This window comes from Somniosus microcephalus, chromosome 19 (genome assembly GCF_052327205.1).
Source record: "Somniosus microcephalus isolate GS21.2 chromosome 19, FLI_Smic_1.0, whole genome shotgun sequence".
Classification (NCBI taxonomy): domain Eukaryota; kingdom Metazoa; phylum Chordata; class Chondrichthyes; order Squaliformes; family Somniosidae; genus Somniosus; species Somniosus microcephalus.
Window position 1 is genome coordinate 25498658 of NC_141005.1, and position 23887 is coordinate 25522544.

At 45.9% G+C, this 23887-nt stretch overlaps 1 protein-coding gene across 11 annotated transcripts in view; it reads left to right on the forward strand.

Moving 5' to 3' along the window:
- The window catches only part of smtnb (smoothelin b), a 382571-nt gene that overhangs the window by 226100 nt on the left and 132584 nt on the right, over nucleotides 1-23887 (forward strand). For all 11 annotated transcript variants that reach the window (XM_085961407.1, XM_085961413.1, XM_085961405.1 and 8 more), the window contains 2 exons: nucleotides 410-966; nucleotides 4425-4488. In XM_085961407.1, coding sequence (XP_085817533.1) covers nucleotides 410-966; nucleotides 4425-4488 — 621 coding nt within the window. The remainder of the gene's footprint in view (nucleotides 1-409; nucleotides 967-4424; nucleotides 4489-23887) is intronic.

Sequence of the window (23887 nt, forward strand, 5' to 3'; positions counted from 1 at the left end):
CAAGCTGTGTCTGGATGGCCGTTTGGCACCTGCAGCTCGTCATTTCTATTCAGATGAGGCCCAATGCCGAAAATTTGGTTCATGCCTCAGGCTGGCACAGACCGACATGCCGAGCAAACACTCTGCTGACTTGCCGCCAATTGTATTTTGTTTAACCTTTACATTGGGATCTGTAGGCTGTTGTACTGGTTTCTTGCCAACGAAATAGGACAATACACATTCAAAAGCATTTCCCGAAGCACTGTTTCAGTGGTGACGTGTGGTTGCAGTGTTGAGGCAGCATTACAGTCATGTGATCTTGTAGTACTTGTTGGAAATGGGACTGGCATTCTGTTTAATACTGTGCACAGTAATGGACACATTCAGTGTTTTTTTTTTAAAGTTAAACTTTGTTTCTTCTGAACTACAGAAATGGCCTCCAGTATGGTTGTTGCTCTCGATCCACTGAAGAAAGTTGATGGTGGTTCAGTGAAACCTTTTCGAGCATCTCGACAGAGGGCAGAATCCTCTGGTTTGGATCGCTGTTCCACTAGCACTGACTCTGACTGGGACTCTGAGAGTGGCAAGGATTCCAACGAAGGACTGACAGCTGACAGTCCCAGGGGCACATTAGAAACGCACTGGACAATTGGAACACAACACAATGAAACGTTGCAGCAGGAGCAGGAGAGCTCTTCAAGCATCGAGGAAGAAGATGATGACGGAAGAAAAGAAACTGAAGTTTTTAGAAAAAATAGGTGTGCTTCAATCAATGACAATGGGGATACCGTCGCAGGACATCTTGCACCTAAAATGGAGATGGTTGATAGTATTTTCCAGTCAGAGATAAGCTCCCAGAATGAGAAATTGGCAACTGTCCAGAAATGGTTGCATTCTGACATTAATGACAATATCCCTTCACCAACTACAGGAAGAACCAGTGACAAGGCACAGGGGAACACTTGCTTCAGGGAATTTGACAAAAAGGTAAGCATAGAAACATAGAAACATAGAAGATAGGAGCAGGAGTAGGCCATTCGGCCCTTCGAGCCTGCTCCGCCATTCAATGAGATCATGGCTGATCATCCAAATTCAGTACCCTGTCCCTGCCTTCTCCCCATATCCCTTGATCCCTTTAGCCTTAAGAAATATATCCAACTCTTTCTTGAATATATTTAATGAACTGGCCTCCACCGCCCTCTGTGGTAGAGGATTCCACAGGTTCACCACTCTCTGGGTGAAGAAATTCCTCCTCATTTCAGTCCTAAATGGCTTACCCCTTATCCTTAGACTGTGACCCCTGGTTCTGGACTCCCCGGCCATCAGAAACATCCTTCCTGCATCCAGTCTGTCCAGTCCTGTCGGAATTTTATAGGTTTCGATGAGATCCCCTCTCAATTTTCTAAACTCCAGCGAGTATAAGCCCAATCGACCCAATCTCTCCTCATACGTCATTCCTGCCATCCCAGGTATCAGCCTGGTGAATCTTCGCTGAACTCCTTCCATGGCAAGAACGTCCTTCCTCGGGTAAGGTGACCAAAACTGCACACAATACTCAAGGTGTGGTCTCACCAAGGCCCTGTACAACTGCAGCAAGACATCCTTGTTCCTGTACTTGAAGCTGCAACATGGCAGTCACTTCTTTATTGAAATATACTAACTAGAAGTTAAAGTTTTGCAATAAAAAATGTTTTCAAAAACAGATTGTTAACAATGTGCTCTTATGTAGCCTATTCTTCACCAAAATACCCTACAAGGGTAGGGAGGAAAAAACAAACACTGGTTAGGAAAAGACCTGGAGAAGGTTGCCATAAAGGTTGATTTTGAGGAGGGTTTTGAAAATGGAGAGATGGAGCAAGATAGAAGGGGTTAGAGAGAATACTCGAGTGGGATGGCTGATGAAAGTGGAACTGGGGCAAATGCACAGTTAGCCAATGTGAGAAGTACAGAGGATGCAAGATGGAACATACAGCTGGCAGAGGTTGCAAAGATACAGTGGTACAAAATCATGAATGGGTTTGTAACAAAGATGAGGATTTTAGAATCAATGCATTAGTGGATGGGGAATTAGTGGAAGTTCAGCGGTGGTAAGCATGGTAAGTGACTGGTGTTTATTACAGGATACGGTGCAAGTTTTGAGCATGTTGGAATTTATATACGGTGAAGCTCGGGAGGCTGATGAGTACATTGGAGGTCAGGCCTGAAGGTAACAAAGGTGTGAGTGAGAGGTTCAGTGGTCAGCGGGGATGAGATAGGGATTGCGTTGAATGATGTTGTATAAAAAGTAAGATACTGTACAAATAGAAAATAAAACCCAGTTTAAAGGATTTTGTTTTGGTTCAGTTAGGGATAGTACAGGAAACTTTCTGGTATCCGGCACGGACGGGACCGACGTGGTGCCGGTTCATCAACAATTCCGGATAACCGAACGCTATAGTAAAAGATACGGAGCTCAGAGCTCCGTATAAAGCAACAAACCCTGTTAACAGCTTCAAAACAATCGGCACAAGTTGCAAGCGTCTCTGTAGCTTAGCAACAGCTTCAGCTACACCCTTGCACAGCAACAAATGGAGTAAAAAAAGTAACTAAAAGTAAAAAAATGTTACCTGAACCGACTCCTGAATTTTGCCGGTGGATAGAGCGTTCCGGTTATTTAGGGGCCGGTTAATCTAAAGTTTCCTGTGCAATAAAACGTCTAGAAACTCAAAATAGTTGCAAGTGACAAAAGTGGGTCAGATGGTACCTGTGAACTACTCCCATGATAGCTCAGTTGCTTAAATTTGTTGCCAGTGTGCAGTTGAGACATACGGATCAGAAAGGTTTCGGGTTTGATCCCCAGCATACACCGACTAAATTGTCAGCCAGTGTTGTGATAGGAGAGCTACAGGTGGCTGCATTCCAGCTGCTCCTGATTATTATACACTGATTCCTTCTGGAAAGTGTGCATGTGTGGGCACTGGGTGTAGACAAGATCAAGCTCGGCTGTGACATTCCCCATGGCGGAATAGTCTGCTGACACTCACAGTCAACATTCACACACAAAGAACAACCACTTGTAAGAGTTACAGATGGGCAGCGGGCGGCTGTGAAATTGTACCACTGCATGAGTCAGAGGCCTCAAGAAATTAGGGTAGAAAATTGGAGGGAATTGCTGGGGTCATTGCTGTTTACTGCATATATAAGCAGTTTGTAGCTGGAATATAAACAAAGTTCTCGAGTTTGTACATGACACTAGATAGGGGGATTTCAGACAATAGAGAAGAAGTAAACCAAATACATAGGAATCTAGCTAGGTTGTGAAGATGGGTTGCTGAATGGCAAATAGCATTCAGTGTGGACAAGGCATGGTAATGAAAACTAGGGCCGGGAACTAAACAATGGGAATATAGAGTAAATGGTTCTAGGCTACAGGACACAACATAGGAGAGAGATCTGGAGACAGTGCTAGTTAGCTCATTAAAGCAACAGTGCAGTGTGTGGAAGCAGTTAGGAAAACGAGTTGGATATTGGAAGTACAGCCAGAGGGATAGAGCCCAAATCCCAGGAGATGACAACGAGTCTGTACTGTGCACTGGTAGTGCCATACCTGGAGTACTCTGTACGATTTTGGTTTCTGTACAACAGCAAGGATATCCAGGCAGTGCCGCTGGTATCTACAAAGGATCAGTGGTGTCAGTCGGTCCCTTAAATGGTCTGGTTTCCTGTCTTTTTACGGGTTAACTCCCACTGTCCTGTATTTGCCGGAGGAGTAGCAGGACCCAGAAAACTCCCTTCTGATCTGGACCGGGTCTGTGTCCCTTAAGCACATGTACTTCTTTAATCTTTCTGAAAGTGGATTGAGTTAACGTTAGGCAAAGCATTGTTTGGTTTGGTTCATAAGCTGCTTTATTCCACAGTAGGTAAAACATACAGAACACTGAATATGATGAAAGTCACTTGGCACAATCAGTTCAACTTCCGTTTGCGTACCATTACAAAAGTAAAGAATATATGTATACTAGCTTCGCTGGGCTATACTTCGCTGGGCTATTTACATAATGCAAAAACATAAGCTTTCGCTGAACAGGACAGAGTTTCCACACTTGCAGCCAGATTACCCATTCACAACATCTCTGCTGCTTCCCTTACTTCTGATGTTTGTGTTGATTCTTAAAAAGATGGAAGTTATTTGTCACCATCAAGGTGCCAGATGTTTCCTTGAATGCCAAACATCACTGAAGAACTGGCCATTGTTTGGGTTCTGTGCAAAACAACTGCCCATCCAATGGTCTATAGATGGCCAACTGAGCATTTGGATGTCTGGGAAAATGACACCCTTTCAGGCTGGCTTGTACACAAAACACATATATTAAAATCTCATGTGTCCAAGTCTTTTTCATGGAAAAATGGCCAAAGAATTTTGAACCATGACAATAATGCATTTGATTTTCTTTGTTATTTCACAGATCACTTATGAAGATCGAACGCCAAGGAACACACCAACTCAGTCCAAGCAGAAAGAGTTAACTGGTGAGAAGGGGTTAGGTTTTTTATTGTTTAAATAGCCTTGCCATTCTCAAAATGGCTATATATGTCACAGGTTCCAAGTGCTGACCTCGGATATTAACCATGTATTTGCAGCAGAAGTAAAAAGATTCAAAAGAAACTTGACTCAGCAGCTGGGTGGTTCTGTTGGCGGACTGATGTACTGGGCTGATGCATCACTCAGCCTTATTTGGGTCACTTCTACACGAGGCAGTGTGTTTAACAGTTGAACCATCAGGAAATCAGAAACCGAATTTTTATGCAGATATAAGATTATAACAATGTGGAATAAGATAAACTACTTGGACCATCAAGCTATTCAGGCACAGTTGCATACTTTCCTCCAATACGATTAACATTTAATACAGAATGGGACGGTTTGGGAGTTAAATGTATTTTCTAGCACTGTGGTGCTTTTACAGTGATTGTATATATCTATATAATCACTGCATAACCAATACATATGCTAGTATGAGGTGCCTGTTTGAGTGCCATTCTAGCGTGAGCGTTAAGTGGTCTGGTGCACCAATGGGGTGCTCCTGCTGGTGCCCATGGTGACCTAATGTGCTGCACTTTTCTGCCTTCTACTTCTGAAGACATTGGGCCCGGAATTTGCGGTCAGCAGTGAAGCAAAGGCGGTCTCTGCCGTCCCTGAAGTATGCCAGGGATCTCACAATCTTTGTGTAGAGAACGTCGGGTTTTCCAACCTTGAATTCAATTCCACGGAACTTAATGCGAACCCCTTGTGTGAAATGCTGTGATGTCAAAAGACTAAGCAGCCAATCAAAAGGCAGAATTCTCAGACAGCAGACAAGGAAGTGGGTAAGCCCTTAAAATTCTAAGTTTTTAAAATAGAGAGAGCAAAAGAAAGATTGGGGTTCTCACATGGGGAAAAGGCAAACCTAAAATAAAGAGGCACAAACTTAAAAATAATTTTTTAAACTTTTTTTTGAAAAGTTTCTTAATTTTTAATTTTTATTTAAAATGGACAAATTTCACACTGCACTAAATTAAAATTAGTTTTCCAGGTCCTTAACATTTGTTTAGCAGTCAATACGCTGTCAAAATCCCAGTTACATCTAATCCCTTTGGGTCTAACTTTTAGTGGGGAATTTAACAGCGTACTTACTGTGGAAGAGCCGAAGTTTTCATCAGTTTCAATGATTTAGGATATTTCACTGATTGCCGGTTCTGTGGGGGGTGGGGGGGAGGGGAGAAGGGGGCACAGCGCAGCTAGTTTCAGAGCCATCATTGACAGACCATAGTCAGTTTCAAGGGTGTTGTGTGACTTCTCACATTTGTCCACCCCAGTCCAACACCGGCATCTCCACATCACAGTTTCAAAGGTGGTATGACAGCATACTCTCAGAGTACGCCGCCATACCGACCGCAAAATCAGGGCCATTGCCTTTTGCTGTGATATAGCCCTATCGGCAACAATACCCTTCTGCTACCTCCATCCATTGGCATTTTTAATGTGTGAGCCTGGACTGTGAGTATTGGCAGGCTATCCAATCATGTAAGACAGCACAGCTGAAGCTGATCCTCTCCTCTCCTGATATCCGGGAACATTTAGGGAACAGTGATCACAGTATCATAAGGCTTAGATTAGCTATGGAAAAGGACAGGGAGCAATCTAGAGTAAAAATACTTAATTGGAGGAAGACCAATTTCAGTGGGTTGAGAATAGATCTGGCCCGGGTAAACTGGATTCAAAGATTGGCAGGCAAAACTGTAATCGCACAATGGGCTGCCTTTGAAGAGGAGATGGTTCAGTACAGTCGAGGTACATTCCCACAAGGGGGAAAGGTAGGGCAAAAAAAGCCAGAGCTCTCTGGATGACGAAAGAGACAGAGAGTAAGATGAAGCAGATATCAGTTGAGAATACAAGTGAGAACCAGGCTGAATATAGAAAGTTCAGAGGGGAAGTGAAAAAGGAAATAAGAGGGGCTAAGAGAGAGTAAAAGACTAGATTGGCAGCTAACATAAAAGTGAATCCAAAATCTTCTATAGGCATATAAATAGTAAACTGGTAGTAAGAGGAGGGGTAGGACCAAAAAGGAGACCTACGCATGAAGGCAGAGGGCATAGCTGAGGTACTAAATGAGTACTTTGCATCTGTCTTTACCAAGGAAGAAGGTGCTGCCAAAGTCATAGTGAAAGAGGAGGTAGTTGAGATACTGGATGGGATAAAAATTGATAAAGAAGAAGTACCAGAAAGGCTGGCTGTACTTAATGTAGATAAGTCACCAGGACCGGATGGGATGCATCCAAGCATGCTGAGGGAAGTAAAGGTGGAAATTGCAGAGGTACTGGCCATAATCTTCCAATCCTCCTTAGATACAGGGGTGGTGCCAGAAGACTGGAGAATTGCAAATGTTAGACCCTTGTTCAAAAAAGGGTGTAAGGATAAACCCAGGAACTACAGGCCAGTCATTTTAACCTCAGTAGTGGGGAAGCTTTTCGAAACGATAATCCGGGACAAAATTAACAGTCAGTTGGACAAGAGTGGATTAATTAAGGAAAGAACACGGATTTGTTAAAGGCAAGTCGTGCTAAACCAACTTGATTGAGTTTTTTGATGAGGTAACAGAGAGGGTTGATGAGGGCAGTGCGGTTGATGTGGTGTACATAGACTTCCAAAAGGCGTTTGATAAAGTGCCACATAATAGGCTTGCCAGCAAAGTTGAAGCCCATGGAATAAAAGGGACAGTGGTAGCATGGATACGAAATGGCTAAGTGACAGGAAACGGAGAGTAGTGGTGAACAGTTGTTTTTTGGACTGGCGGAAGTTACACAGTGGGGTTCCCCAGGGGTCGGTACTAGGCCCACTGCTTTTCTTGATATATAATAATGACTTAAACTTGGGTGTACAGGGCACAATTTCAAAATTTGCAGATGACACAAAACTTGGAAATATAGTGAACAGTGAGGAGGATAGTGATAGACTTCAAGAGGACATAGACAGGCTGGTGGAATGGGCGGACATGTGGCAGATGAAATTTAACGCAGAAAAGTCCAAAGTAATACATTTTGGTAGGAAGAATGAGGAGAGGCAATATAAACTAAAGGGTACAATTCTAAAGGGGGTGCATGAACAGAGAGACCTGGGGGTATAAGTGCACAAATCGTTGTAGGTGTCAGGGCAAGTTGAGAAAGCGGTTAATAAAGCATACGGGATCCTGGGCTTCATAAATAAAGGCATAGAGCAGGATTTTCATTGTGCCGTGGAGTCGGGATTGGAGGCGTGCAGGGGGTTAAAATCCCGAAATCAGGGGTCCCGACCTATTCCGCACCCAAACCCTCCTCCATGCCAGTTTCAAAGGAGGCGGGTACCCGGCCCGCACTGGGACCCACCTACCCGAGGCGGGAAGGGATTCGTGCCAATTAACTGCCTGTTAACAGGCAGTTTTTAGCCTAATCCCTATTTTGAAGTTGAAGTGTGGGATTCCCAACAGCTCCAAACCACGCCAAGTTAGAGGAGGCGGGCCGTCGGCTTGAAGGACTTGGAGGGGTTGAGATGTCGGTGTTCAGGTGAGTAATGTATGCATGAGTGCAAAGGTAAGTGTGTTTGGTGTGTCTAAAGTGATTAAAGAAGTGTAAATTACCTTTTCTTACCTTTTCAGCCTTCCTTCCTTTAGGTTCTGGGAGTCCCTCATCTCACCGGCACAGAAAGCAGAATGGCTGCGAACTGTCAAAAGTGACAGCCTTCAGCTTTCTGTGCAGGAGAGATTTCTAACTGAGGCTGTGGAGAAGGACTCAGGTTAGAAGTAAGACTGTCAGTGTTTGACAGCTTCAAACAGCTGTGAAACGCTGATATTTCATCTGTCAATAGCTCTTGACAGATGAAATTTCAGACTGTGACGTCACCTGTTGCCGGGTGGCCCTTAATTGGCCTGCTGAGCCCGCTGAGCGGGCTCAACAAGGTCAATCAAGTTAAAATCGCGTGGATTGGCCGCATCTCGATGGAGGCGGAACTACAACTCCGAAAGTTGTAGTCCCGCCTCCAACCCAACTCCTGAGTTAAATTCCTGCCCATAGAGTACAAAAGCAAGGGAGTTATGATAAACCTCTATAAAACGCTGGAGTGTCCAATTCTGGACACTGCACTTCAGGAAGGATGTGAAGGCCTGAGAGAGGGTGCAGAAAAGATTTACAAGAATGGTTCCAGGGATGAGGGACTTAAGTTACGTGGATAGACTGGAGAATCTGGGGTTGTTCTCCTTAGAGCAGAGAAGGTGGAGAAGAGATTTGATAGAAGTGTTCAAAATCATGAGGGGTCTAGTCAGGGTGGATAGAGAGAAACTGTTCCCATTGACAGAAGGGTTGAGAACCAGAGGACACAGATTTAAGGTGATAGGAAGAAGAACCAAAGGTGACAAGAGGAAAAACATTTTTATGCAGTGAGTGGTTAGGATCTGGAATGCACTGCCTGAAAGGGCGGTGGAGGCAGATTCAATCGTGGCTTTCAAAAGGGAATTGGATAAGTACCTGAAGGAAATTTTTTTGCAGGGCTACAGGGAAAGGGTAGGGGAGTGGGACTAGCTGAAGGGCTCTTGCAGAGAGCCGGCGTGGGCTCGACAGGCTGAATGGCCTCCTTCTGTGCTGTAACCATTCTATGATTCTATCCATACACTAATGCTTTTCAACAGGAGTTACTGGATAGCGACGCACAGTAGTAACTATAGATGAATTTTCCCTCCATGATCAGGGACTGCTGATACCAATTGTAGCACTCTTACTACTGCCCTGGCTGGAATCAGTAAATTCAGCATTGCTCCGGGATTAAAGTTGATCCTGGGACCTTCATGTTCTATAGTATTCAGTACCACACCATTTGATATATAGCTAATTGTTTTCACAGCAAAGCTCTGTAAAGCCTTTTTATGTTTTTTCTTTGGCAGTGGACAAGATACATAACAGGTATTTACTCTCAGTCAATCATTCTGACATATTCTGCTAATGATGCCAAAAGGCATCCTGCAGTTTCAAATTTTCACATTAATTAGGAACAATGTTTTTCTCTGTAGCCTAGCAGTTTCTTATTGTGAGCTTATAATGTTTCCATTTTTGGTGTGTTTATATTCATTCCGTGAAGTTTTTATTTTTGGGTGAAGTGGAACACTCCAATCAGATAAACGTTATAAACATCTGTCCATTCCTTTTTAGTGTATTTGCAAAGACTAGCCTCATACATGTGCTTTCCCACAGAGCAGATTAAAGTCCACAGCAAAAAAAGGAAATGTGTGGCTATGGCATTTGCTGGAATGGTGTAACAGCCATGTCACAGTCGCACATTTTTTATCCCAATAAGGAAAGAATTCTTCTAGTAGGTATATTCCAAACAAGATATAGTACAACCTGTTATAATCCAGTTCTGAAATATTCTCTTAATCTTCACAGGCTGCATTTCAAACCTTAAAAAATACAAATCTGCACAGTCTCAGACCATTACTTTTGATGTGCTAGAGGTATTACATAGTGTTTAAGTGATCAAATTAAACAGATGCAATGGAAACTAGTTAACTCTTTCCATCCAGTTGTTTTCTCTTGCTCTCCTCTCCTGAAGGCAGTCACATGCTGAAATACAGTTCCACGGGTAGCCCTCCAGTACCTCACCCATCTTTTTCAGTGACCCTAGACAGCGAGGGCTGGATTTTCATTCAGCAGTTGGGAAGGAGGCGGGACTACAACTTTCGGGTTTTAGTCCCGCCTCCATCGAGATGCAGCCAATCCACGCGATTTTCCCTTGATTGACCTTGTTGAGCCCGCCCAGCGGGCTCAGCAGGCTAATTAAGGGCCACCCGGCAACAGGTGACGTCACAGACTGAAATTTCATCTGTCAAGACGTGTTGACAGATGAAATATCAGTGTTTCACAGCTGCTTGAACCTGTCAAACACTGACGGTCTTACTTCTAACCTGAGTCCTTCTACGCAGACTCAGTTAGAACTCTCGCCGGCACTGAAAGCTGCAGGCTGTCACTTTTGACAGCTCGCAGCCATTCAGCTTTCAGTGCCGGCTGAATGATGGACTCCCGAAGCCTAGAGGAAGAAAGGCTGTAAAGGTAAGTACAGGTAATTTAAACTTCTTTACACACTTTAGACACACCAAACACACTTACCTTTGCACTCATGCACCCATCACTCACCTGAACACCGACATCTCGACCCCTCCAAGTCCTTCAACCCAACGGCCCGCCTGCTCTAACCTGGCGTGGTTTGGAGCCGTCGGGAATCCCACACAACACCCTTCAAAATAGGGATTAGGCTAAAAACTGCCTGTTAACTACCTGTTAACAGGCAGTTAATTGGCACTAATCCCTTCCCGCCTCGGGTGGGCGGGTACCCGCCTCCTTTGAAACTTACGTTGAGGCGGGTTTTGGGCGGGATGGTGTCGGGACCCCCGAATTCGGGATTTTTGCCCCCTGCACGCCTAAAAGCCCGCCTCACGGCACACTGAAAATCAACCCCTGAGTTTAACAGGCTACTCTACCATGCAAGGCACCACAGAGAAGCCTGATTCTATTGTCATCCGATTTATGCACCTGCACGTTCCAGAACTTTGCCTGCCTGCTCTCGTAGCTAGATGTGTTGTGTGATAGGGAGCCCATAATGAAAGGAAGAAAATAAAAATAGAATATAATTCCTTACACTTTCAGTCCCCTCCAATCTGGCAGCTGACCTTTGGTTTTCCTGCTTTGTAATTACCATTGAATGACAGTGCTTTTCCTTTTGGGATGATCCAATGGTAGTTTTCTGTGAGATGTCCCAGCCGCATTCAGATGGCACTATAATAAAACTCTAAGCAGATTCTTCCATGGCTTCATGAGTTTCTCCATTGAGTAACGAAGCTAAGTGAGTACCAGGTTCAATTACTATTCGAATTTGACTGGCATTAGGGTACTACAGTTGGTCTTAATGTCCTAGGTTAGGCAGGTTTCACACTTCTGCTCACTATCCAGTGGACAGTAAGTGCACATGTGGTCATTGGATAAGGACAGAGTCGGTTTCAATTGTGATGCCCACCATTGTTGAATTGCGATTCTTAATTAAACACTTATCAGGGTTTTGCTGCAACATTTGCTGTTTTAGATGTGTCTATACTGTCTTGCTATTACAGTTCTGTTTCTGATCTAGAAGTTCAGTTTGTACTACAGTGAAATGGTTAGTTTGACCACTTTTCTTCACTACCAACCATCTTCTTGAATCCATCTGCACTGCCCCCTCCACCTTCACGTCCAACAACAGATGCAAGGAGCTCAAGGACTTCTTTCACAAAGATTGAGACCAACTGTTCTGCTTCACCTCCTTCCCCTTGCCTACCAAGCCAAAATTCTCCAGAGGCTCCCTTCTTGCCTACCCCTGAACACTTGTTTTTATCTAGTTTCTCTTTTATCTACCTTCAGGTCTTTTCCAAACTCATCTTGTTCATGAAACCCACCTTCTGGTCTCTGGACCCCATTCCTGCTAAACTGCTGACCACCCAACTTCCTGTCCTCGCCCCCATGCTAGATGATGTTGTAAATGTTTCTCTCCGGGTCTGTCCTTCTCCCTTTCAGAGCTGTCGTCATCACTCCTTACGCAAAGATGCCACCTTTAACCGCCCCTCATCCTTGCAAACTACTGCCCGATCTCCAACCTCCCTTTCCTCTTCAAAGCTCTTGAATGTGTTACCCCTGCCAAATCCATACTCTTCTTTCCCACAACTCCATATTTGAATCTTTCCAATTAGGTTTCCTCCCCTACCACAGCACTGAAACGGCTCTAACCAAGGTCACAAATGATATCCTCTGTGACTGTGGTGCATTTTCCCTAATCATCCTCCTTGACCTCTGCAGCTATTGACATGGTCGATCACACCATCCTCTTCCAATGCCTCTCTTCTGTTGTGCAGCTAAGAGTGGGATTGCCCTCACTCGGTTACACTCTTACCTATCTGATCTAGCCATGACATCTCCAGCAATGGCTTTTCTTTCTGCCCCTACACTGTTACCTCCGGAGTCTCTCTAGGATCTGTTCCTTGTCTCCTCCTCTTCCTTATCTATATACTGCTTCTTGCTGACATCATCCGCAAACACGGGGTTAGCTTCTACAGGTACACTGACAACACCCAGCCTTACCTCTCTTGACCCCTCCACTGCCTCTCTGTTGTTAGACTGCTTGTCCGATATCCAGTCTTGGATGAGTTGCAATTTCTTCCAGTTAAACATTGGAAAGACCAAAGCCATTGACTTTAGCCTCCGCCATAAACTCCATACCCTTTCCACTGATTCCATCCTGCTGCCCAGCCACTGTCTCAAACTGAACCAGACTGTTTGCAATATCAGCGTCCTATTCAACCCCGAGCTGAGCTTCTGATTCCATATCCCCTCCATCACAAAGACAGCCTTCTTCCACCTATGTAACATTGTCTGCTTCTGCTCCTACCTTAGCCCATCTGCTGTTGAGACTTTCATCCATACCTTTGACACCTCCAGACTCGAATACTCCAATACTCTCCTGGCTGGCTACCCATCCTTCACCCTCTAAACTTCAGCTCATCCAAAACTCATCTGCCCATATCCTATCCTGCACCAAGTCCCATTCACCCATTAGCCCTGTCCTCCGACCTACATTGACATCCAGTCCCTCAAAGTCTCCAATTTAAAATTCTCATCCTCGCGTTTAATTGTGTAACTTTTTCCAGCCCTAATAATCCCTTGGAACTCCCTGTTCCTTTGCCCCACCATTACCTACTGCGCCTTCACCCGCCTAAGCCCTACACTTTGGATTCCTCCACCTCCCTCTCCTAATGTTGTTTCCTTCGGCTTGGTGTCCTTTTTTTAAATATTCATCTGTGAAGCACCGTGACCGTTTTCTATGTTAAAGTCAGTATATAAATTATAAGTTAATATTGTTATGTTAGATTGCTCTATTTGCTCTGGTGTAAAGCCTAAAACTGACAAAAGTAATTGCAGGTGAGGCTGGTAGATTGGAGGGTCAGGCATCTATGGAACTTGGGCACCTCCTGAGTCGTGAAATGAGTGTTATTATTTCTACTACTGCAAGCCTGAAAAAAAAAATCCTGTGCAAGCCTAGACGAAGTGTGTCATACCATTGACCCAGGCATGGCATCATAGCTGAGGCTGATTCTAGAATTTCTATTATCATTTAATTTCTACACGCACACTTTCCAGTACTTCCAGTGCCTGCTCTCCTGCCAGGGGATAATGTATGGGAGAGAGAACGAGCCATAATGGGGGGGGGGGGGGGGGGGGAATCTTTAAAAAAAAACTCTGAGCTACTGGATTCAGCATTGCAGAATGCTGAGACTCAAAGCAATGACAACAGTGGTTAAATTGAAACTTTTATCTAAACAATCATCAGGTATTAACTGCAGTATTTTGGATGACCTTAGTAGGTGTTTGCATTGTTTTCTTTTATCATTGGCTCGATTTGTGCTGCAGCTACAAATTCACAATGCAACCTGTAGTATCGATGCTGTGGAATTGTTCATTCCGTACTGTGAGGTGGAAATGTCCCAACCGGCTGTGTCCCAGATTTGCAATCACGGTGCACCTGATGTCCAGTTGTTAAGCCCTTCCCATGGCTCAGGGAATCCAACCCTTTCCCATCAGAACCATGAGAATGAACAGGAACATTGAGTGGAAGAGCCCCTAGCTAATTGTGATTTAGCCTTCTGTATATTTATGTCTAACCAAAAGAGGTTGTTTACATTCATGTCATAGAATCATAGAATTTTACAGCACAGAAGGAGGCCATTCGGCCCATCTTGTCTGTGCCGGCCGACAAAGAGCAATCCACCCAAATCCCACTTTCCAGCACTTGGTCCGTAGCCTTGTAGGTTACGGCACTTCAAGTGCATATCCAAGTACTTTTTAAATGTGATGAGGGTCTCTGCCTCTACCACCCTTTCAGGCAGTGAGTTCCAGACCCCCACCACCCTCTGGATGAAAATAATTCTCCTCAAATCCCCTCTAACCTTCACAGAATCACAGAAATCACAGAAACCCCACAGTGCAGATAGAGGCCATTTCGGCCCATCGAGCCTGCACTGACACATATCCCACCCGATCCCTGTAACCCCTACACCAACACATATCCCACCCTATCCCCGTAACCCCACGTATTTAATCCCCCTAACACCACGTATTTAATCCCCCTAACACTAAGGGTCAATTTATCATAGCCAATCAACCTAACCCGCACATCTTTGGACTGTGGGAGGAAACCGGAGCACCCGGAGGAAACCCACGCAAACACGGGGAGAATGTGCAAACTCCACACAGTCACCCGAGGCCGGATTCGAACCCGGGTCCCTGGCACTGTGAGGCAACAGTGCTAACCACTATGCCACCGTGCTGCCCAATTACTTTAAATCTATGCCCCCTAGTTATTGACCCTTCTGCTAAGGGAAATAGGTCCTTCCTATCCATTCTATCTAGGCCCCTCATAATTTTATACACCTCAATTAGGTCTCCCCTCAGCCTCCTCTGTTCCAAAGAAAACAACCCCAGCCTATCCAATCTTTCCTAAAATTCCCCAGCCCAGGTAACATCCTCAGAAATCTCCTCTGCACCCTCTCTAGTGCAATCACATCCTTCCTGTAATGTGGTAACCAGAACTGCACGCAGTATTCTAGCTACGGCCTAACTAGTGTTTTATACAGTTCAAGCATAACCCCCCATCTCTTATATTCTATGCCTCGGCTAATAAAGGCAAGTATCCCGTATGTCTTCTTAACCAACTTATCTACAGGAAACTCTCGATTTACCGGCACCTAAATAACCGGAAATCTCTGTTAACCGGCAAAATTCAGGAGTTGATTCAGGTAAATTTTACTTCATATTAGTGGCAGTTCCTGGATCTGTGGCTGTGTAACTGGGGTTCGTGCACTTGTTGCTAAGCAACAGGGACTCTTGGTCTGTGGCCGGAGTTCCTGCACATGTTGCTAAGCAACAGGGAAGCCTGGATTTGTTGCGGTGTACGGAGCTCTCGTACCTTTTAACTATACCTCTCTGTAATCCGGACGTTTTGATAAACCGGCACCGTTGGTGCCGGATAATAAAGATTTTCCGGTACCTGTCCTGCTACCTTCAGGGATCTGTGGACATGCACTCCAAGGTCCCTCTGATCTGCACTTCTCAGTGCCCTACCATTTATAGTGTATTCCCTTGCCTTGTTAGCCCTCCCCCAATGCATTTCCTCACACTTCTCCAGATTGAATTCCATTTGCCACTGTTCTGCCCACCTGACCAATTTATTGATATCTTCCTGCAGTTTACAGCTTCCTTCACACAGAATCACAGAAACCCCACAGTGCAGATAGAGGCCATTTCGGCCCATCGAGCCTGCACCGACACATATCCCACCCGATCCCCGTAACCCCTACACCAACACATATCCCACCCTATCCCCGTAACCCCACGTATTTAATCCCCCTAACACTAAGGGTCAATTTATCATAGCCAATCATCCTAACCCGCACATCTTTGGACTGTGGGAGGAAACCGGAGCACCCGGAGGAAACCCACGCAAACACGGGGAGAATGTGCAAACTCCACACAGACAGTCACCCGAGGCCGGATTCGAACCCGGGTCCCTGGCGCTGTGAGGCAACAGTGCTAACCACACAGCCGATTTTAGTATCATCTGCAAACTTCTTAATCATACTTCCTACATTCAAGTCCAAATCATTGATATATACCACAAAAAGCAAAGGACCCAGTACTGAGCCCTGCGGAACCCCACTGGAAACAGCCTTCCGGTCACAAAAACACCCTTCGACCATTACCCTTTGTTTCCTGCCTCTGAGCCAATTTTGGATCCAACTTGCCACTTTGCCTTGGATCCCATGGGCTTTTACTTTCGTGACCAATCTGGCATGCGGGACCTTATCAAAAGCCTTGCTAAAATCCATATAGACTACATCATGTGCATTACCCTCATCGACCCTCCTTGTTATCTCCTCAAAAAATTCAATCAAGTTAGTCAGATACGACCTTCCCTTAACAAATCCATGCTGACTGTCCCTGATTAATCTGTGTCTTTCTAAATGAAGATTTATCCTGTCCCTCAGAATTTTTTCCAATAATTTTCCCACCACCGAGGTTAGGCTGACTGGCCTGTAATTACTCGGTCTATCCCTTTCTCCCTTTTTAAACAACAGTACCACGTTAGCAGTCCTCTGGCACCACACCTGTAGCCAGAGAGGATTGGAAAATGATGGTCAGAGCCTCTGCTATTTCCTCTCTTCTCTTAACAGTCTGGGATACATTTCATCCGTGCCTGGTGATTTAGCCACTTTCAAAGATGCTAAACCCCTTAATACTTTCTCTTTCGCTATGTTTATTTCATCTAATATTTCACACCCCTTGTCCGTGATTGCAGTGTCTGCATGGTCCCTCTCTTTTGTGAAAACAGACGCAAAGTATTCATTAATAACCATACCCATGTCTTCCGCTTCCGCACACAGGTTACCTTTATGCCCCCTAATAGGCCCTACTCTTGCTTTAGTTATCCTCTTGCTCTTAATGTATTTATAAAACATCTTTGGGTTTTCCTTGATTTTATTTGCCAATATTTTTTCATGCCCTCTCTTTTCTTTCCTAATTTCACCCCTGCATTTTCTGTACTCCTCCCAGCTTTCTGCAGTATTGAGTCCTCGGTATCTATCATAAGCGTCCCTTTTTATCTTTATCCTACCCTGTATGCCCCTTGACATCCAGGGAGCTCTAGATTTGTTAGTCCCACCCTTTTTCTTTAAGGGAACATACTTGCTCTGAACCCTCACTATCTCCTCCTTGAATGCCTCCTACTGCTCTGACACGGATTTACCTTCAAGTTTCTGTCTCCAGTCCACTTTGGCTAAATCACCTCTCAGCTTAGTAAAATTAGCTTTTCCCCAATTGAGAACTTTTATTCCTGGTCCATCCTTGTCTTTTTCCATAACTTCCCTAAATCTAACTGAATTATGATCACTACCACCAATATGCTCTCTTGACTGATACCCTTTCCACCTGCCCAGCTAGGTCCAGAACCGCCCCCTCTCTTGTTGGGCTTGCTACGTACTGGCTAAAAAAGTTCTCCTGAATGCATTTTAAGAATTCTGCTCCCTCTATGCCTTTCACACTAATTTTATCCCAGTTAATATTGTTTTCTCCAGTTGGTAGATGGCTGCTATGGAGTAGACTCTCTTGAGATATAGAAGAGTACCATATGAGGTACTGAATTCGATTTGAATAAACATTAACTGAACTCGATGCAGTTATAAAAATGGAAATATTGTTTTGACAGACTCATTATGTCATATCTTACCATCTGTGTCCTTCAAATGATTTAGTGTAACCTTTTAAAGCAGCATTGCCTTATTATTTTCAAGTTTTTGCTCAAACCAAACGATGTTAATTTATTTCCATCCGAGTCATTTTTATTTAAATTTATTTGGTGGTACCTCATCTCCCTCTTCTTTCCAGTCATGATCATCTCTCTGACCTTGCAGAACCTGCTGATGAGAGTTTGACTAGCCATCTTGCTCCCCCGCCTCCAACAAATGCCGCTCTGCACCATCTACTGGGATGTGTGTGACAATGGCATGGGAATAATTCTTCCACCAGTTTTCTCTCCCCAGCACAGTTGAGATCGAGAATTATGCAGCGTACAATATTAAATCAGAGTCCGTTACCCACCACCAAGCAAATAGCATTGGTCCATTTGATGGTGTTTTACCATGCTGTAAGCCCCAGATGTTTTGTTGATTAATAAATTGTATCATCATTCTGCAGTAAATATTTCAAAATTATCCTGATGCTAGTTTTTAGCAAGAGAGAAGTGGGAAACATCTGTTTACCAGGCCAGTCTCATTCCATTAACCCATTACCCTCCTCACTCACAACAGGGTAGTGGTAGCTGAGGGGCAGTGACATGAGAACCTCACTGAATGGTTAATGTTTTTTACAAAACAACAGCCTAGAAATTAGTGTGGTCGATATTAGCAGCCAAACACATAATGCATTGGTATAACATTCCTTTGAAAGCTATTTTAATCCAGGTTTGTTTTAAATGGTAAATAACTGTTGGAGGATTGCCATACCAATGCATTAAGCATTTGATCACTAATATCATCAACACTCATTTCTAGGTTAATTTCTGCATATCAAACTATTTTAGAATACACCTTAAATATGTGGCTCCATGTTGTCAATATTTATTTATTTTCTTTCTCTCCCCATTTCTAGTCACCATTCCCCAGCCAGAAGGGAATGCGGCGCTGTATCAATAGCTGACGCGTCCCTATGGGGAGTAAGCATTCCATTGTAATTGTACTTGTACTGGTTACATATGGCAAATAAAATTGAATTGAGAAGGGAAAATGAGTGACTAATTTGCTCTTTGCTGGTACCCTTTTGTAACCAACCACTGGAAGTTCACAGAATCACAGAAACCCCACAGTACATCAAAGATGGCCTGAAATAATTTATCAGCGAAGCTCCCCTACACCGACAGTCTTTTTAAGATCAGGAATGTGGAGAATCACAGTCACAAACCCATATGCCTGCTGCCCTGTAGCACAGTGCATTGGTATGTGAACCTGCTCCATTATGCTTCATGGCTGGCCGGGTCATTATTTTAAAGTATTGTATTTTTTCCCAATGTTCCCCTTCCTCCCCTTAAGAATACTTAGGGCTCGATTTTCATTGAGCCGTGGAGTTGGGCTTGGAGGCGTGCGGGGGGTTAAAATCGCAAAAACTGGCGGGCGGGACCCCCCCGGTTCCCGACTCCGAGCAATTTTAACTCGGGCGTGTCTGATGGTCCCGACTCTGTCCCGCATCCAACAGGCGCTACTGGTCTTTAAGGCCCTTAATTACCACTAAATGGCCTCTATAATCCTATTTTAACAGGCCCTTGCAACTTTAACCCTTTTCCCACGTAAAACATGCCTGGTGGGAATCACGAATGTGAAACCTGGTGGGAGCACTATTGGATTGCTGACTATCAACTGTAGGTCAACCATTAAAGAGGAGATTTGATCAGCCATCATTTGCAGGTGGCAGGACTTAGTGGTCTCAGGTCTGGGGCAGCTTTTACAAGGCTTAACCACACCTGTGGAAGGTTGGAGCCTCACACCCATCTCCAGTGTGGCCTCCTGGGAAACCCCTCTCGCCACCTTCACTCAGCGCTTCCTCAACGCAGGCATATACCAGAAGCATGGGAGCCATTTATTTCCTTCCCATCTGGGCATCAGAGGAGCTCGAGCACCAGCCGCGGCAGCAGCAGAACCAGGAACAACAGCAGCAGGAGCGCCAGGCTGCTGCTCACCCACCTGAGGCTGCACAGGCAGAAGGGGCCAGCGCCTGGAAGCCTGTTGGCGCAGGAGACACCCCTCAAACAGGATCTACAGACGCAGGGTCACCTATCTCAACATGTCTGAGCAGCAGTGCCAAAGGCGGCTCCGACTTTCGCGAGAGGCAGTGACTGACATCTGCGCAATGCTACAGCAAGACCTGCTGCCCAGAAGACCAGGTGGACAAGCATTACCAGTGGCCGTCAAAGTCACCACCGCACTCAACTTTTTTGCCTCAGGCTCATTCCAGGGATCAGCAGCAGACATCAGCGGCATCTCCCAGGCGGCCGCACACACTTGCATCACGCAGGTAACCGATGCCCTCTTTGCCCTCGCGCACAATCACATCCATTTCACCAAGGATCGAGCAAGTGTCACGGCGCGAGCGGTTGGATTAGCTCATCTGGCAGGCTTTCCAAGGGTGCAGGGCGTCATTGACTGCACACATGTAGCCCTTAGGGCACCCCATCACAATCCAGGTATTTTTGTCAACCACAAGGGCTTCCACTCCCTCAGCGTTCAGCTGGTGTGTGACCACAAGAAGGAGATTTTGCATGTTTGCGCCATGTACCCTGGCAGTTGCCATGACTACTTCATACTGCGCCAGTCTAGTGTGCCTCCGCTATTCAGTCCGCCAGACCAACTTAGCGGATGGCTACTTGGAGACAAGGGCTATCCCCTGAGGACGTGGCTGATGACGCTGTTGAGGAGGCCAGCCAACGAAGCTGAGGAGCGCTACAACTCCAGCCACATTTCCACCAGATCCATTATCGAACAAACCATCGGTTTGCTGAAGATGCGCTTCAGATGCCTGGATAGATCAGGTGGAGTCCTGCAGTACTCAGCAGCCAGGGTCTCCAGAATCGTCGTGGTTTGCTGTGCACTTCACAACATGGCACAGCGTCGTGGCTTGCAGATTCCTGAGGACCAATTGGTTCCTCACATATCCTCCTCGGATGATGATTAGGAGGAGGAGGAGGAGGGCAAAAACAAACATCCTGCAGAGGCCCATCAACCAGCGGCAGCATTACGCGAGAACATTGCTTCCCAGGATGCAAGGAACGCACTCAACCTGGCCCGATTTGCTTAACCTAGTCAATCAAACACTTTTGCCTCGCAGCTTCTTACCTGAGCATCGACAATGGCCAAGACCCTGCGGATTCCTAGCAATTTGACCAGCATACTGACAATTGCAAGTAATCCTAAGGCCTCAATGTGAAAGTCCCATTCGCAAAATGACACACGCCACAACTACAGCAGTAGCCATCAGATTTTTTATTAACATTATTAATCTGATGGCTTTTTCTAACAATACATCAAATTTCACCCAAGTGACTACCCTTGTGACTACTTGTGCTTTATCTTCCTCTTACCCGTGCTCCTACGTAGTGGTTCCCCTGTGGCTTCAGCAGATGTGGAGGCCCCTTGCTCACTTTCCTGCTGCTCCTGTCTTGACACCTTTGGCGGGCGTCCTCTGGGGTTGCAAGCCTGTGAGGGCTCGTGAACAGTCTGCTGCTCCTGCGGCTATGCAGGGGTTGAGACGTCTATCTCACTTGGGTGTGGACTCCGGTGGGGCTCTGACCGAGGGCTCTGCAGTGGCATGGAAGTGTGAGCGCTTGGAGAGGAACCCCCACTTCCTTTAGGTTTGCCACCAACATCCCTCTCATGGGTCAGGTCCCCCTCCGTGCCTGCAAGTGGCTGGAGAGCACCTTGCTGCACATCAGGGGGGCTATGGGGACCCGTATCTGCAATGGCAGCCCTACTCAGAAGGACTTCCATGAAGGTCTGGTTTCTCTGTTCAATAGATGCCCATCACTCCTCAAGAGATGTCATTCTATTCTGAACAATGACCATGTTTTCCATACCCTAGCGACTAAGCTCTTTCATGGCCACAGCCCTCCTCTCCTCTACCGTAGCCATCCTCCTGTACGGTAGCCAGCCTTACCACGGAGGTAGCAATCGTTTCCACGGAGGTAGCCATCCTTTCCGTGTTGATGCGTTCATGCGCCAATGAATCCACAAAGGCTCTGCTCATGTTCGCTATGGACTCCTCCATTCGCTCCACACTCGCAGCGACGCTGGAGACAAAACCTGCCAGAGACTCCTGCATCTGTACCTGGAGTTCCATCACCTCTGATCTTATGGATGGACCCAGAGGCAGAGGGTCGACATGCTGCTGAGCCGAGCTGGCAGAGTCCTGCAGCCTCTGACTAGGACTCTCCACTGCTGTCCCTGTCTCCACAATCTGCTGATGCTCACTTGTGAGTTGTGATACACCAGGTGACAACACTACTCTATGTCCCGAAGGTCCCACCGAGGTGTGAGTGTCTGCGCTGGTGCTGAGTGCGCTGAATTCTGGTGACGCTGCGCCCTCAGAGGTTGCAGCTTCTTCTGAGGAGTCTGGCTGCTCAGCCTCTTCTTCCTGGCTAGGGGGGACGGATGTTTGTGATGGTCCTGTGGGGGAGTAAAGGAAAGAGTCAGAGATGTGATGCAAAGGCTACATGCACATAGCTTTTTGCAGATGCTCATAAGTGCATCTGTTACAGCTTCACAATCATTATCAGCGACTCATGCAATGTCAAAGAGAGAGATGGGAAACTTTTCTGTCACCAGCTTGCTGTGTTGCACCCGTCTGTCCGTCCCCCACGCGCGAATCATCCTCAATGCCGATGATTTCCAGGACGGCCTCCTCCCAGGGGGTCAGGTGGGCTATTGTGGGTGGTCCTCCTCCTGTCCTGGCTCGCGCTCTCTTGTTGTGAGCTCTCTTTTCCTGCAATGAGGAAGACAAGTGGAGGTTGAGTGAGAATGAAGGAGTGAGTGTAGAGATTGCATAGCATAGATACTTAGAAGGAGACAAAGATGGAGTGAGGTTGCAAGACCAAGGGCCCTCCCTGTGTGTTGTCAGTTGTGTTCAAAGCATCAGAGTGATAGGGCGTGTAAGGGCTGCATGGTGGAATAGTTATGTGAATGTGAGCATAGAGAGAGAGGGAATGGGTAAGGGTGCATGGATGTCAGTGTCAAGTGGGATGTGGAGGAAGAGATTGCTAAAGCTGAGTGCTGGTGAGGAAAGGCAATGTGGATTAGATTGAGGGTGATGGGAAATTCATACTCACTTTTCCAGTGCGCTGAAGGTCATGAAATCTTTTCCTGCACTGTATCCAGGTTCTGCGGGTGACTCCCAAGGAGTTGACATCCTCAGCCACCTGCATCCACACAGCCTTGGTCTGAGTGGGAGGCCTCTTCCTCCCTGATAAAGGGAACAGGACCTCCCTGTTGGCCCTAGCCCCATCCACCAATGCCTGCAGTGCCGCCTCATCAAAGCAAGGAGCTGCACTTGCCCTGCCGCTTGTCATCTTTCCTGCAGGTCCCTCTGACACCAAATGGAGGAAGCTTGGAAGCCTGCAGAAGAAGCAAGGCTTGCTGTGGACCTTAAATGCAGCAGCAATGATGATGTCATCGGAGGGGACTTTCAGTCATGAAAAACCCCTTTGCAAAGGCTTCCCACACGTTGGAAATCAATTGACCAATTGAGTTAAAATTGCATCAATCTCCCACATCCATTTAGATTCGTGTGGGAAACACGAAATTCGGATAACACGACAACAGCCCGCACCTGAGTTAAAATCGAGCCCTTAGTCTTGCTGGAGTACAGTTCCACTACCACTTGGAATCCTCCAATACCTCACCCAAGTGGACATTCTTCATGTCTGAGCCTGGACAATGAGTATTGGAAAGCTGTTCAATTCTGGTGGTCATCACAGCTAAGCCCAATCCTGTTCTTGCTCGACGTCCTTAAGCACCCAATATCTATCGAGTCACTGGATAGTGATCAAGAGCAGGAACCTAGGCTGACTTTTACCCACCTTAGCATAGGGGCACTGAAGCCAATTGTAGCACCTTAACTGCTGCCTCAACTCACAGTACTGTATTGTTTATGGGGTTACAGCAGTTTTTAGTAGTGAGTGACCTTGCCTTCCAAAGTGATTTGCTGCTTATTAACCCCTTCTACTGGCTGTAGATGGATGTATATCTTGTTAATG